Source organism: Schistocerca serialis, chromosome 3, assembly GCF_023864345.2.
Source record: "Schistocerca serialis cubense isolate TAMUIC-IGC-003099 chromosome 3, iqSchSeri2.2, whole genome shotgun sequence".
NCBI classification, from domain to species: domain Eukaryota; kingdom Metazoa; phylum Arthropoda; class Insecta; order Orthoptera; family Acrididae; genus Schistocerca; species Schistocerca serialis.
Window position 1 is genome coordinate 973,970,428 of NC_064640.1, and position 16,006 is coordinate 973,986,433.

General features: G+C 43.6%; 1 protein-coding gene across 1 annotated transcript in view; it reads right to left on the reverse strand.

Moving 5' to 3' along the window:
- LOC126471405 (xaa-Pro aminopeptidase 3-like) overlaps positions 1 to 16,006 on the reverse strand; it is a 201,516-nt gene that overhangs the window by 114,531 nt on the left and 70,979 nt on the right. Inside the window, exon 2 of the mRNA XM_050099533.1 lies at positions 1,063 to 1,202. Within this exon, the coding sequence (XP_049955490.1) occupies positions 1,063 to 1,202 (140 nt within the window). The remainder of the gene's footprint in view (positions 1 to 1,062; positions 1,203 to 16,006) is intronic.

Sequence of the window (16,006 nt, forward strand, 5' to 3'; positions counted from 1 at the left end):
CAAACAAATTATGAGGCTGTTGATTACTGTGTGTCACCTTCTGCTGTTTCAAATAGTGCCACAGATTTTTGATGGTAATAAGATTGGGAGATTAAGCAGACATTCAAGGTAAAACAGGGTGCTTGAGTGTACACAGCATACTCTTCAGGAAGATGTAGATGAGACAGCAACAACTGGTCAATGAGAAAGTTAGAATAAATATATTAGTCATGTTCATGGTGATCTTAATTATTGGGCCCTAGTCATGAAACAAAAAACACCACAGAACATTACAAAAAGTATTACAGGTTAACTACACCCCCACACACTGTAGGTTAAACACTCTAGTCAGTGCTCGGTGTACTAGACACCTTGCACTGTTTGAAAAAAGGAAGAACTGTGACTCATTGGACCACACACTACATGCCTCCAGTCTGATACTGAGCAGTTTCTGAGTTGTTCAGCAAACTGAAGTCATGTAGCTTTATGTACAGATGTGAGCTATGGCCTTTTGCAAGGCAACCAACTTCCATTATCTATCACATGCACCCTTTGTGACATTTATTCAGAAAATAGTTGAAATGGTTCTGCAATGACAGCAGCAATTCCTGACAGGTTTGAAACCAACTATCAGTGGCAAGATGTAACAGTCATCTTTGCTCCCTGCCAGTTAGGATCTATTTATGATCACAGTTCTTATGTCACGTTGCATGGCTGTTAGTGGTTCACATTACTTGCAGGTGTTGGACAGTTCTCACTAATATATCAACAAATTGGGCAACTTCACTCATGCGTGGTCATGGGCATGTCCAAATATGAGAACTCCTTTTTGCCATTCTGTCACATCCCCATGGGAATCCATCTTACAGCACTACTTTCATACAACCGACTGGTAATAACACACCGCTTCACTGCCATGACTTATGTGAAAGGCAGAGGGTCACATGACCATCTGGTACCAGTAGTACACCATCTACAGCATTCCAAACCAACCAGTGTGATCTTTTAAGGGGGTACCTAATATTTTGTCCAGTGGGTTTGCTTGTACAAGTACTGGGATTTGAGGCAAACATCTGTGCTTACCTCTCCTTTTTTTAGCAGATGTGGATGTGTCACATGAGTTGGCTGACCAATCACACCACATGTTTTCTCTTTCATATCAGATCCTTTTTCAACTGCATATCTTGAATAGGAGCCATAAAAAATTCTTTGTATCTCATTTCCTGCAACAGAATTAGAATTCAAAATAAATCTTCCCATAAAAAATTGGCATTACAATTAGCAGTTAAAAATTAACAGTCATACTCTCAGTATTCTACAACCTTCAGTTAGATGTGTTCTCAAAAAAGATGTATTTACACTGCTCAGAGAAGTTATTACATCTTTCAGTACACAACAGAAGTGAAACATTTTTTCAGATCTTATTCAACAGCACTATCAAAAACCAGGCTAACCAATTCATTGGATTTAAGTTATTACACAGGTTTTGAGGAGATGTCTCTGACCTAATCATATATTCATCACACCTAGGCAAAGAGGTTTGAGGGATAAAGAGAGCATGAAGCCATGGCAGCAGCCTCACTCTTATAGATGCAGCAATATCCATGCATTCATTCAGGAATCTAATAGAAAAAAATACACAATTAAACTATAAAATTCAAGAGAATATTCCTTTCAATAAATGAAGTATCCCCCTGACATATTATCCATAACACTAAGTTTAGGGCTTTGAAACTGAAGGTATACTTCAATTACACTTGATACAAGTTTATATTAAATGTTTATTTATGAAACATAACCTAGAACAGTGAACTAATAGTGTTCTTGTAAATTGAAAAGGTGTGACATCAAACTAACAATAAAACTCTAAGAATGAGATCTAAGAAAAATAGCTTAGGCTTGCAGCTGGAATAAAACACAGGGTGTCCCTGGAAAAATGGTCATTATTCAGGGATATGACAGGAACAACCACCTGAAGCAAAAAGTCTAGTAAGCATGGGCTCTAAAATGTGTACCTTAAGAGCTGTGAGCTAAGGTATGCATTTTAGAGCCCACATTTATGTTGGCATACGCCTTTGCCAGCACACCAGTCGGTACTAGGAAACATTGTATAGCAGGCACTGAACTAAGCATGCCTATGTGCCTATGACAAGAGAGGACCAAGACACACCCCCAGGCTACACACCGATAACGCCCCCTGGGCAGTGTGCATATAGGCCACTGCTGCAGACCAAGCTGTGTCAATCTCAATCTCTGTACCTCAATACATCGCATCAGGACTCAGTTTGCACTGCACCTCAATATGTACTGTGCTCTAGTCTTCCACAGTGATAGTCGTCGCCTTGCACCTTAGCTAATTGTGAGGGAACATTAGTCATTTTATATCGTTGTGATATGGACACAGACAAGATTTAAGAATTAGTACATATAACTGATCACCGTTAAGCACAGAACTTCAAATTGGACAAAACTGAAGTTAAGTACTCAATTGGTTCCTGTAATAAAGTGTATTTTAACCATGTACGCATTTTGTGTTGTAGTGAGAGGAAACCCGCCACCCACCTATCATACCACACTCTCCTCAACCAGCCAGGATCCACAAAACATTACAGGAGGGCACAGCCATAACAATGTTTACTAGACTTTTTTTGCATCGAATAATAATTCCTGTTATATCTCTGAAGTCAACCACTCCTCTTAGAACACCCTATATACACCAGGAAAATAAGTTATGAGAGAGGTTCAGTCACTACAAAGAAAGTGAAGTTAAGTTATCATGATCGAAAGATTCATTTGAACAGCACATTGAATTAATATACATGACCCTATTGGAGGTGTTGTGCCTTGTCTTCTGCCATGATTTGCTAACTTACCCAAATAGTTGTAATAACATTTAAAAGTTTAATGTGGGCTCTGATCCACAAAAGTCATAAACTTATTAATCTGCTTCATCACAGAGTGTATATTACAGCTGCTGCTGGTTTAACCAAGTCCAGAGTTCAGTATCCCCAATAACCAACATCACGATGGAGGCAGATGTTCTGGTGTGAGTAGGGCAGTGGACTAGTGCAGACAACTGCTACCGAAGGAGGGGTCGCGTGTGACGCATTTTTATGAGCAGACCCACTCTGACAGAAATGTGTATCTATAGTCAACAACAAGCCAGATGGGGCAGCTATAATTCTCAGTTCTACCACTACGAACCTTACCTTGCGCCTCAAGCCGTGTGCTCATTACTCAGCCACCCATGCCTGCTGTTGTTGTGTTCATCCCCGTGCAAATCTCTATGTGGCTTAGAACTTTCTGATTTCCCATACATTGCTTCACACGGTGACTTTTCATTTCTTCTTGCAAGGTTCTGTTCCCCAGTTTGTTGTCAAGGCACTGTCAGCCCGTACAGTGCCTTGTACCAACAGTGTTGTTTAGTGGTACTGTCACACCTGCGCAGATATTACAGTGGTAACGGAGGATCTTGTTACACATGTGACACTATTTTCCTTCCTTCCTTTTCATAGGGTTAATTCTGGGTCACCATGAACCTGCATTTCTGCAATGCTGGCAGGAACAGTTGGGCCTATAGAAGGACTAGCAGCATCATGCGCAGATGCAGGCACTGCTAAACCAGAACGTGGAATTGCTTCATGTCCATGCTACACTACTGGCAGGTCAGGTGCCCACTGTGTGGTTTTCTGCCCAACCCTGGTTTCAGTGTGTCTATGGAAAGATGAGAAAATTAACTGTGCCAGTTCCTGCTGCACTGCCAAGTAAGGCATATTGTTGATAAAGTGGATAAAGCCACGTTGTTATTGTATAGCAGTGCCGGGTTATGTGGTGTTGCTCAAAATTTTAAGTCCTCCACTGAGAACAAGATACTCCCCTTGACAAACTTTGTCGGTTGCTTATGCAGTATTCCAGACATCAAACCAAAGTGGTGGCAGCACGGTTGATGTTTAACCAGCACCACAACAAACCCAGACAGTCATATGCTGTCTGGATCACCTATTTGCAGTGTCTCTCATGTGTCATTTTGAGTGTACCCCATTTAATCGCTTGCCATTTGGAATCTCATCTGGGCCACGAATTTATCAGCAGTATATGGAGATTCAGGACTTCCCCATCCTCTGCTCCCTTTTTGGCTTCTTTTATGTCAGGTAAACCTTTAACTCTGGCCTGTGACACCTACCAGTATGGTACCGTTCTGTCCCATCAGAACACAGATGACACAGAGCAGCCCATCACTTACACATCAGAGACATTTTCTGCATCACAGCACAGCTATTCACAGGTGGAGGAGGTGCTGGCTATTGTTTTCAGACTTAAAGAATTTCACATTTTCTCCACATCACCAACCCCCCCTCCACACACATCAGCAACCACAAGTTGCTGGTTTCCTTATTTGGCCCTCTTTCCAAGCTGCCAGATACAACTGTCCACCAACTGCAGATGTTGGCTCTCTTTCTCAGTAATTATTGATATGACATTCACTACTGCTCCACCGCCCCGCAGGCAAATGCTGATGCGCTATCACAGCTGCTGGTAGGGTCCAATCCAGGGTTTGACCAGCAGGAGGCTTTCGTGGTCACATTGGACAATACCGTGCAGCAGACCTTGTTGGATTTTCCATTGACACTGCAAAAGGTCGTGACTGACATGGCCGCCTAACCACTTTTCTGGGATTTCGTTTTGGCTGTCTACGTGGGTTTGCCAGAGTTTGTCTATTTGTGTGTGTATCTTGCATGGCATACATTTTTTTCTTCACTGTGATCAACTCAATGTTGTCCGGGGGTCTTGTATGCCACAGAGGAGCAAAACTGTTATGTGTTGGTCCCCCAGCACTGTCTCCTCACATACTCCAGTTGTTGCATGTGTTGCACTGGGATACGACTCCTACGAAGGTACTGGTGCGTCACATCTACTGGCCAGCAAGCGATCACAATGTCAGACATCTAGTGCATGCTTGAAGGCTCTGTGCCAGTTTTCCCCATGGCCATGGCCAGTCCCAGAGCACCCACAGGACAGAGTGTATGTTGATTTCACTGGCCCATTTTTGGGCAGCACGTAGTTGTCGGTGGCTGATGCCTTATCAAATTTCCTGTACGCCGCCAATCTGTCCTCCACACCATTGACTGCCACTGTCAATGATTGCTGGTCAGTTTTGCCTCTGAGGGATAACCCACGACCTTCGTGTCTGATAATGATTGCCAATTTGTGTCTTGGGAGTTTGAAAACTTTTGCATTCACAATGGTATCCAGAATCTGATCACCACCCCATTTCACCCAACTTCTAACTCTTGAGGTGGGCCGGCCACGGTGGCCGAGCGGTTCTAGGCGCTTCAGTCTGGAACCGCGTGACTGCTATGGTCGCAGGTTCGAATCCTGCCTCGGGCATGGATGTGTATGATGTCCTTAGGTTAGGCAACTGATGACCTAAGATGTTAAGTCCCATAGTTCTCAGAGCCAATTGAACCCTCTTGACGTGGTGAGCTTCCTATGTACGTTCAGTACTCAAATGGGAAAGTGTGTGTGTACCTCTTCCTGTAACAATATGTTTTTGAGTTTTGTGACTACAAACTAAGTGGTTCCTCATATTTTTCCACTGAGGTTGCCTTTTAGGAATAGTCTTGGAGCCTGCAACAGTGGCAGTTGCCTGGCGTCGTGGTAGGCAACAAAGGTCAGCAGTTGTTTGCAGTGGACGTCAGTCTGGAGCAGCTGACTTGTCGTTCCGATCAGTTGTCCCTGCACCCCACTGCCCGTTACTGCAGAGGTTTTCCACTCTGCCGTGCAGCAGGGTTGGTCGTGGCACCATTCAGGGTGCGGGCTCCCAGTTGCCGTGGTGTGCTTCCCCGCGACAGCCCTCTGTACCCTTCACTGCCCTACGTTAGCCTTTAGCCTCAGGCCCTAGTGAGGCTCACTTAAATATCTACCAATGTGTAGCCCATGGATTTTGACCCATCCTCCTCCTCCTCCTCCTCCTCCTCTCCACTCTCACCAGTGGATACGGCCTCACCTCTGCACCCCTTCTCCCCCTCTGACAGAGTTGGCAGCAACAGCCTCGCCTTCGGTCGTCAGTCCAATGCTCGGGTCTGTGGCATTTTCTCCCCTTCTATGCTGGAGGTCGTAGCCCCAGACTGGCATTTAAGCAATACGTGGCCTTTTCAGGAGGAAGGGATTTACTATCCCCACCAGTGGACTTCATGATGGAGGCAGATGATCTGCCACGGGTAGCACAACTGCCATGTGGGCGCATGCGACTACTGTGGGCAAACCTGCAGACAGAAGTATTTACCTGTGGACGACAATATGCTGGGCAGGGCAGTTCTAATGCTGAGCTCAACCACCACAGATCTTGCTTTGCGACTTGTGCATTGTGCCCTCTGCCGTCTCCATGTGCTCAGTCGTCAGCCACTTGCACCTGCTGTGTATTTTAATCCCCGTGCAAGTGCACGTCACTGCAGGGTTTTGGATTCCCACAGAAACACTCACATTGCAAGTTTTCATTTCCTCCTGCAGGGTTCTGTTCCCAGCTTGTTGTCAAGGCACTGTCGGCCTGGACAGAACCTTGTTGCAACAGTCTTGTTCAGCTGCATTGCCATGCCCATGCAGATACTAAAGAGTAATCACTGCTTGCTGACAGTGTTTTCAGTAGTAGTGATTGTTGTTGCTTGGCAAGAGTGGTTACCACAGTTGTCGTGTCAGTGCTTGATGGGAAGTGGAGTTCAGATGATGAGCCTGCCCGCACTGCTCAGACATTCTTCTGAATTTGATGTCGATATAATTATTTGTGCTCTATTCCGATTGCTTTTCGAGGTCTCACTGTGAAATGATTAGTGTTGTATGACGACACACAGAATATTGCTAAAACTGGGTGTATTTAAAAGCATTTGAAATGAATATTGGTTTCGGTAATAAATGATAGTTTGTGATCCGCTAACAGTCACTGTTCTTAACCGGAAACTTCATTATCTGCATCGTCACACTATCAGTAAATGAAATGAATATAATGTTAGCTTGTTGGAGTGAAGAGAGGGAGCAGCATCTTAATATAGCACACCTAGCGGTCATGTTATAACGTATTAATGTTTTATACAGCTGGCAGGTTGCTCTCCTGGACAGAGTCCTGGACTTAAGTAAGTGTTGCTTTATTTCCACATTAATATCATTCTGTGATGTTGCCAGGGTTCCCAGGTAGAGAAATTCACTAACATATTCTACTTGCTCATTTCTACTGCTACTGCCACCAGTGCCCTACATGTTTCTTAAGCAGCTAGTTTTGTTCTTGCAATGATGTGAACATCAACTGCATAGGTCCATAGGTCAGAACCTGCTCTATTCTACTGAATATTGTGCCCGTTATGTTCATCGGAGCTGATCTTATTAAAAAGCATACACGATAGTGCGTCCCCTTGCCTCATTCCACAATGATCACCAAGGCTGGTGTTAAATTTACTTTTATTTGTACTTTACATACGAGTAGCATATTACTTTTTCTATAGTCACACATACAAGGCGTATTAACTCTTGCAGTATGCCAGGTTCATTCATGGCTTCAATAAACTTTCTTGCTTTAAAATCAACAAATGTATGACATGTTTTGATATCGTACTTCCTTGTTTTTTTTTGTTTTTGGTTTGTTTCCCAATATTTGCATCACGGCAGGCATTTAGTTAATAGGTGATCCGCCAGATGTAAAGTCTGCCTGATATCTCCTGATTGGTTTTTCTGCAAAAGGTTTTATACATGTAAAAATCAGGGAGGACAATATTTTATGTGCAGTGCTCAAGACTGTAATTCCCCTACAGTTTGTTTATTGCAGGGTATCCACTTTCTTACCTTGTTGTTGTTGTCTTCAGTTCAAAGACTGGTTTGATGCAGCTCTCCATGCTACTCTATCTTGTGCGAGCCTCTTCATCTCCGAATAACTACTGCAACCAACATCTTTCTGAATCTGCTTACTGTATTCATCTCTTGGTCTCCCTCTATGATTTCTTCCCCCGTACTTCCCTCAAATACTAAATTTGTGATCTCTTCCCGTCTCAGAATGTGTCCTATCAACCGATCCCTCCTTTTGGTCAAATTGTGCTACAAATCTCTTGACTCCACAACTCTATTCCGTATTTCCTTCTTAGTTACATGATCGACCCACCTAAACTTCAGTATTCTTCTGAAGCACCACATTTCAAAAGCTTCTATGCTCTTTTTATCTAAATTGTTTCCCGTCCATGTTTAACTTTCTTTGGTATAGCACATACTACTCCTACTTTCTAATCATCTGGGATGACTTTTGAGTACATATATGAGATCATGGCATACAAGCATCAAACTAGATTATCTCTACCACACTTAAGCTCAGCTGGTAGGTTGTCACAGCCAGGTGACTTATTGTCGAGTAGTTTCATTAGTGCTTGCCGAATCTCATTTTCCTCTTCTTCCACCTGTTGGTTTTCGGTTAGTTCCCATGCTTCAGCATTTTATTTTGTTGTTTTCGGTTGAAAGCCCCTTCTAAGGTACTGACCTTCCTATAGAATTATCTGCTTTCATTAGCGTTATTCAGTACCTCAATATCCTGCAACTGCCTCCAAAAAGGATCCTCTTCTTTGCTCCAAAAATTTGCTTTTCCACACACATTTTTTCTCTGTAGTCATCCACTACCATTCTTGTTCTTCTGGCCTACATCCTTCTGTATCATACATTTTTTGCTCTTGCTGCCTCCTTACACTCTTCATAATACTATTCATTTCTTCTAGTCTCTTGTTCCATACCAGTCACTTTCTCTGCAGCAGTCTGTTTCTCAAGCCTGATTTTAATCCACCGCTCATTTATGTTCCAATATCCTGCACAATGTCCGATCGCCACCTGGTGATGACTTTTACCCCCAAATAAAAAAGAATCACTTAGAACCCTAGAGACAGAGAGAGAGAGAGAGAGAGAGAGAGAGAGACACACACACACACACACACACACACACACACACACACACACAGTCTGCATGGAAATTATTTTTATTTGCAGTACTATGATTGTGAATTTTACAATTCACCCCAAATTTCCTCTCATTATTAACCTAAAAAACCATTAGGCCTAAGGAGTACATGTATTGACACTTGAGTTTAAGAATCCTTAGGTGCCTCAAGAGGGTTTTCTAAGACCTTCGGTAATAGAATTTACGTAAAAAAATTACTTTTTGACCTTACACAGATCTGCTGAATGAGTGACTGGCTATACAGGAAATTTCAGAGAAAGTGATGAACACAGCTGAAGGCTGCGGTGCAAGCAGTGTAGACTAAGTCAGTTTAAACCCAACCACCAGCAATTATTTGATTTAATATTTAGCATTTCTAAAAGGTTCTTTAAATTTCTTATGCTTCCAATGTTTGTATCTTATGGAATATGAATTGTCAGATACCAATGATATAAGATGTATTTGGTCTTTGAAATAAATCGAAAGATGGTAGGTGAAAATTTGTGCTGGAATGGGACTCGAACCCGGATTTCCCACTTAACGCAAGAAATCGCCTTGACAACATCGGCTATGCTTCCCATCTGACCCCAATTTCCATCCTGACATACAAAGGCAATGTCCTTGTTCATTCTCTTGCTGGCAGCTCACACTGATACCTACAGGGCATGGATACACAAACATAGGCACACGCACACGCACGCACACACACCTCTGGCATCTGCCCTGCCGGACATGTCTGACAGAACAGACACCATGAATGTGTGTGTGTGTATATTTCATGTCTATGAGTGTGACAGCTCTTACAGTTACATCAGGTTGAACGTACATTACATACAAACTCCTGTCGGAATCAAGATGAGCTGCCAGTAGGAGGAGAATGGACTGAGATGATACTTGCTTACAACGGGATGGAAATTTGGGTCAGATGGGAAGCATGCCATGATAGTTGAGGCAATCCAGGGACTTGTCCCATTAATCGGGCAATCCGATTTTAGTCCTGATCTGGCACAAAATTTCATTTGTCATCTTAGGATTTACTTCAGAGCGCAACTGCTACTGTCATTGGTGTCTCTGTTCACACACTCTCTGTCCAGGAATTCTGTTCTCTTCTAGCTGTATACTGGAGTTTGTAAAAAATATGCTTTCAGTGTTAAGTGTAATACTTCATTAATGATCTTGGTTTGAGTACTGGACTTGATTCTCGTTACAATGTGACATTGTTTGGTGGAGACTCTGGTTAGTTCAAAACACCTATATCACTGTGGCTCCAATTATGCAATGCAAAAGCCCCATGGCCCCAATTACACAATTTAGCACCTGTGACCTATACAGACAGAAACCAGAATACAAGCAGCATATAATTCCCGTAGTCGGTATATTCAGGAGACTAATGGACTCCAGACCAGCAGTACGTGAGCTGCACATCATGCATCCATCAGTGTTCTCCGGAGATTGTAGTCAGGACCCAATGAAATGGCTGAAAGGATTTTACAGTCGCCAAATACACGGTCCAGTCACATTATTGTGACCACCCCCTATGTTTGATGTAATCGTGCAATAACTTGGAGGGTGTATAAAGTGTTGTCGGGAGGACGCAGACAACAGTGCAGTCTTTGTCGTAATGCGCATGTGGAGGGATTTATTTGACCTCCAAAAGGGCACAATCATTGACTTTTGGACCACGTGTGGAAACATTTCCTAAATGATTATGTTTGTAAACTGTTCACACGCTGCTGTATTTAAGTATACTGTGCACAACAAAATGGCGATATCCAGAACTGGCTCTGAGGCAACTGATGTGCACCACGGGTCATAGATAACAGGGGTGAATGATGATTATGGAGATGTCTACAAGCGAATAGATGTGCAACTGTTGAGCAACTGACCGCAATGGTATCTCCTCAATGACCGTTAAACAAATGTTGCTGTGTATAGATCTCTGCATCAGGTGTCTGGTTCGTGCACCTGTGCTGGCTGCTGTTCATCAGTGACTAAGCCTGGAATTTGCACACAGCACTGAGTGGTGACAGGTGGCCTTTTCAGATGAATTTTTTTTTATGCTCCATCAAACAGATAGCCATTGGTGTATATGGTGTGAAATGTCTGAAAGCAAACAAGGAGGGAGCGTTATAGTCTGGGGACTGTTTTTATGGCATTCCCTGTCTGATCTCGTCATTATGGAAGGCACAATGGCTCAACACAAGTATGCATCTGTCGTTGGGGACCATGTGCAACCCTACATGCAGTTTGTTTTTCCACAGCAGGATGGTATCTTTCAGCAGGACAACGCAACATATTATAGTGCACAATGTACATCCGTGGTTCGAAGAGCCCCAGGATGAGTTTACTGTACTCCCCTGGCCACCTAACTCCCACAATTTAAACCTAGTCGAGAATGTGTGGGACCACCTCGATCGGGCTGTTCGCGACAGGAATCCTCAATCGGGAAACCTAGCACAGCTGGCCATGGTACTGGAGTCGGCAAGGCTCTGCATCCCTGCCGCTACCTTCCAGAAACTAACTGAAGTACTTCCTGCATGTCTCTGAGCGGTTCGCACTGCAAAAGGTAGTTATTCAGTCTTTGGACAGGAGGTCACATCAATGTGACTGGACAGTGTACAACGGGCAGGATGGCATATTGTGTTTGGCAAATGTGTAGTTTTACTAAAGGCCTGGCCATACAGAATGCGCTCTTCGACCTTGAACCGCTGCGGGCAGCCCGCGTCGTTGAAATGTGTGCTGTTGCATCGGGTCGGTCAGGCAGTGGGCAGTCTTGCCACAGTAGCAAGCGCCAGTCTATCTCAAAAAACACATTCGCCGAAGCGGTCGGCGTTGGGTGCGCCTGCAGCCGCATTTTTTGCTGTGTGCTCACACCGATTACTGAGCCAGCAATGGCGACAGGCAGATCTGTCGTATCTGTGAGCATGCAGTGCAATGAGGGGAAATCATACAAACAGAAAACTTATCGGACAGGTGAGGAAGTACAGCTTCTTGTGCAGTACAGGTGATGCAGGTTATAAGAAAATTTTGAAGAAGGCCGAATTATGGAGGGATATAGCTGCTAAACTGGTCCAAAATGGTAAATATTTTTGCAAAAAATTTAATTTTCACACATACAATAAGTTACATAAAATGAAGTAGAGTGCAGTGTTATATACTGGAAATCTGTTAGGGTATATTATATCTTGAGGCATCTGAAAGATAGTACAGGAAGTATGTAAGCAATCATGTGATCAAAAAGGAAAGCAACATGAGAAAATGAACTTCATATAAGACAATTACGTGTCGCATTCAACGAAAATTAATTTTCTTGCCTCACATGGTTTCTGATGTCAAAATGAATTATTTTCATGCATGTTTCTAACACAACCAAAGATGTTATTCCATACACTTGTTTTGTAATACAATTCAAAGCAATACCTCCTGCCTTACGAGAAATTGTATCCTTAACATTTGCAATCAGTAAAAACTTAACATACTCGTTAAAACTGAACAAAGCCCCAGGGGCCGATGGAATCCCTATTGAATTTTATATTGCAGTTGAGTTAGCACTCACTGCTGTTCATATAATCTGTCACAGTTCCCTCTAACAAAAACCGTGCTCAGTAATTGGAAGGAAGCGTCACATTCATCTACAAGAAGGGTAGCAGAAGTGATCCACAAAACTACCGTCCAACAATGAAGAGCCAAAGAAACTGGTACACCTGCACAATATCGTGTAGGGCCCCGAGAGCACGCAGAAGTGCCTCAACACAACATGCCATGGACTCGACTAATGTCTGAAGTAGTGCTGGAGGGAACTGACACCATGAATCCTGCAGGGCTGTCCATAAATCCACAAGAGTATGAGGGGGTGGAGATCTCTTCTCAACTTCACGTTGCAAGGCATCCCAGACATGTCTGGGGAGTCTAGTGGCCAGGGGAAGTGTTTAAACTCAGAAGAGTGTTCTTGGAGCCACTCTGCAGCAGTTCTGGACATGTGGGGTGTCACATTGTCCAAGTCCGTTGGAATGCACCATGGACATGTATGGATGCAGGTGATCAGACAGGATGCTTATGTACGTGTCATCTGTCACAGCCGAATCCAGACGTATCAGGGATCCCATATCACTCCAACTGCACACGCCCCAAACCACCACAGAGCTACCACCAGCTTGAACAGTCCCCTGCTGACGTGCAGGGTCCATGGATTCAAGAGGTTGTCTCCATACCCCTCCACGTCCATCCACTCGATACAATTTGAAACGAGATCGTCTGATCATGCAACATGTTTCCAATCATCAACAGTCCATTTTCGGTGTTGACGGACCCAAGCGAGGTGTAAAGCTTTGTGTCACGCAGTTATCAAGGGTAAACGAGTAGGCCTTCGCTCCGAAAGCCCATATCGATGATGTTTCATTGAATGGTTCTCACACTGACACTTGTTGATGCCCCAGCATTGAAATCTGCAGCAATTTGTGGAAGGGTTGCACTTCCATCACGTTAAACGATTCTCTTCAGTCATCGTTGGTCCCGTTCTTGCAGGATATTTTTCCGGTCGCAGCGATGTCGGAGATTTGATGTTTCACCGGTTTCCTGACACGGTATACTCGTGAAATGGGTCGTATGGGAAAATCCCCACTTCATCGCTGCCTCGGAGATGACTTTAGGAATATACTACAACCCCTAAGTATCGCTCCCATATGGATCGTGTGGACAAGAGTAGACTAATTACAGTACGCACAGAGGAATTTAAACAGTCTTTTTTCCCGCACTCCATACGTGAATAGAACAGGAAAAAGCCCTTACAACTGGTACAATTGGACATACCCATTGACACGCACTTCACAGCGGTTAGCAGAGTATAGATATAGATGTAGAAGTATGTCGGGATACACCTGAAAATACAACATAGCTAGCTCTGCCGTTAACTGCGTTATAAGATACTAGACAGAATGGCTCTGTGGCTACGACAGGCTCAGCTTGATAAGTGTTAACACAATTCTGATAATTTGTTATGTAGTTATACAAAGTGTGCCATATTTTAATGCAAACTAGCTTTACTCTATCGAAAATGGTAGAATGTTCTATCTGAAGTGAAAGTCTGGCTGTTCTGCTTTTGTTCGTATTTGCCAGGTATATCGAAAAAATACCCTTTACAATAGTTTTCCAGGTATTTTGACTTTTCTTGCTTTAGTGTTATGGCTAATTTCGCGTCGGGTGTTATTGGATACAAATATCTATTTTATGAATTCTTCCCGAAAGCTTATTTGACCAGATCTAGGAAATAGTTAAACTGGGAAATATTTAACCTATAGAACTCACAGAACTTTGTATTTGTTTAATAAATAACGATTTATTTATTTCGCTTATGGCATTTAATTACATTTCAGTATTGGATCACGTTATTTTACATTACATAAGATTATATATAATCACAGACAAACATCTAGTCCTTGGATATATTCAGTGGATTTTTGGGATGCCATGAGGTTGTTGTTCAAAGTCCCCACTGAACGCTCTGGTACTGCATTCTTCTCTGATATGTTGTACGGTCTCCTTACACACCCTGCAGTCACATGTTGGCGAAGACAGAAGTCCCTATTTGAAGAGTGAGTTAGCACATCTTCCATGCCCATTCTTAGTCGGTTCAGAGTTGACCAGATCTTGCGGGGCTGGTCAAACCCAGGAACTGCCTCAGTAATACAAGGCATTAGGTGGCAAGTTGTTGGGGCATTTTGGAGCCAGTCTCTTCTCCAAGAGTTGACGTCAGCCCCAGTGAAGCTGTCGAGAGCAAGAGGAGATTGTCTTGAACAAAGCCTCTTGATACTCAGATCAGGTATATCCATGTGTACCAGTAGTTCAGGGTTTTCTTCGATCTTGTCGTATTCCTTGACCGAGGCTGCTTCTCGTCGCATTTTTAGGGGTGGTATATGACTCAGGATAGTTAGCCATATGTTAGGTGTAGACCTAACAGTTCCTGAAACAATACGCGAGCTGTTGTTCAGTTCAACATCGATTTTGTTGACACGGCTGCTGTTTAGCCATACTGGTGCACAGTACTCTGCCGCAGAGTATACCAGGCTCAGTGCAGACGCCCTCAGAGTTGTTGCCATTAATCCCCAGGTGGTTCGGTAGAGTTTACGGATGAGGTTGTTTCTTGTTCCTGGTAAGTGTCGTAAACAAAATTTTTGGTCGAGCCTTGTCTTAGAGATAGGACATGTTCCCACTTTCTACTACACAATTGTTGGAGTAGAATGTCTTTTTCATTATTTTCTTCTAGCAGTAGATACAATAATAATTTGCGATCACTAATTTGAAAAAAGATGCGTGTATTGCTACAAAATGTTCACGACTGAGCTGCAGGCTACGCCGTGTGTGTGTGTGTGTGTGTGTGTGTGTGTGTGTGTGTGTGTGTGTGGGCGCGCGCGCGTTTGTGCGTGTGTATTGCGTATTGAACCGGGGACCTAGATACCTGTTTAGTGTAACTGAGGCAGAATAAGGGGAACCAGCCCGCAGCCGCCGAGGCAGATGGGAAACCGCCTTAAAAACCATTCACAGGCTGGCCGGCACACCGGACCTCGACCCTAATCCGTCGGGCGGATTCGTGACGGGGACCGGCACACCTTCCCGCTCGGGAAGCAGCGCGTTAGAGCGCGCGGCTAGCCGGGCGGGCTCAGGCTACAGTACTCGGCCGTGGCGCGCTCAGGCAGTGCGCTCGGCGCCAGCGCGCACAAATGAAGTACTCCGACTTCTCTTTTCTCCATACTGTACTGAGATACAGCTTTCGTTCCAACTTTAAAAACAATTTTGATATAATAGCTACACTTAGTCAGCAGCAACGTATCACCTGAAACGAATGAAATATAAAGTAGCCAGCGACCATATTTTTCACTGCAAACCCTTCAAAGTTTGCTACATAGTGCTTGGAAAGTAGGTATCACATCGACAAAAAGATACGTAATCGAGCTATAATGTGAAACTATAAGATATGCAAATATCAACTTTTTGTGCGTATTAGTTTCTTCAGAATCGAATGAGAAGGATTTTATAATGACAAAAACGCAACGCACAAAACCTAAAGAAGTG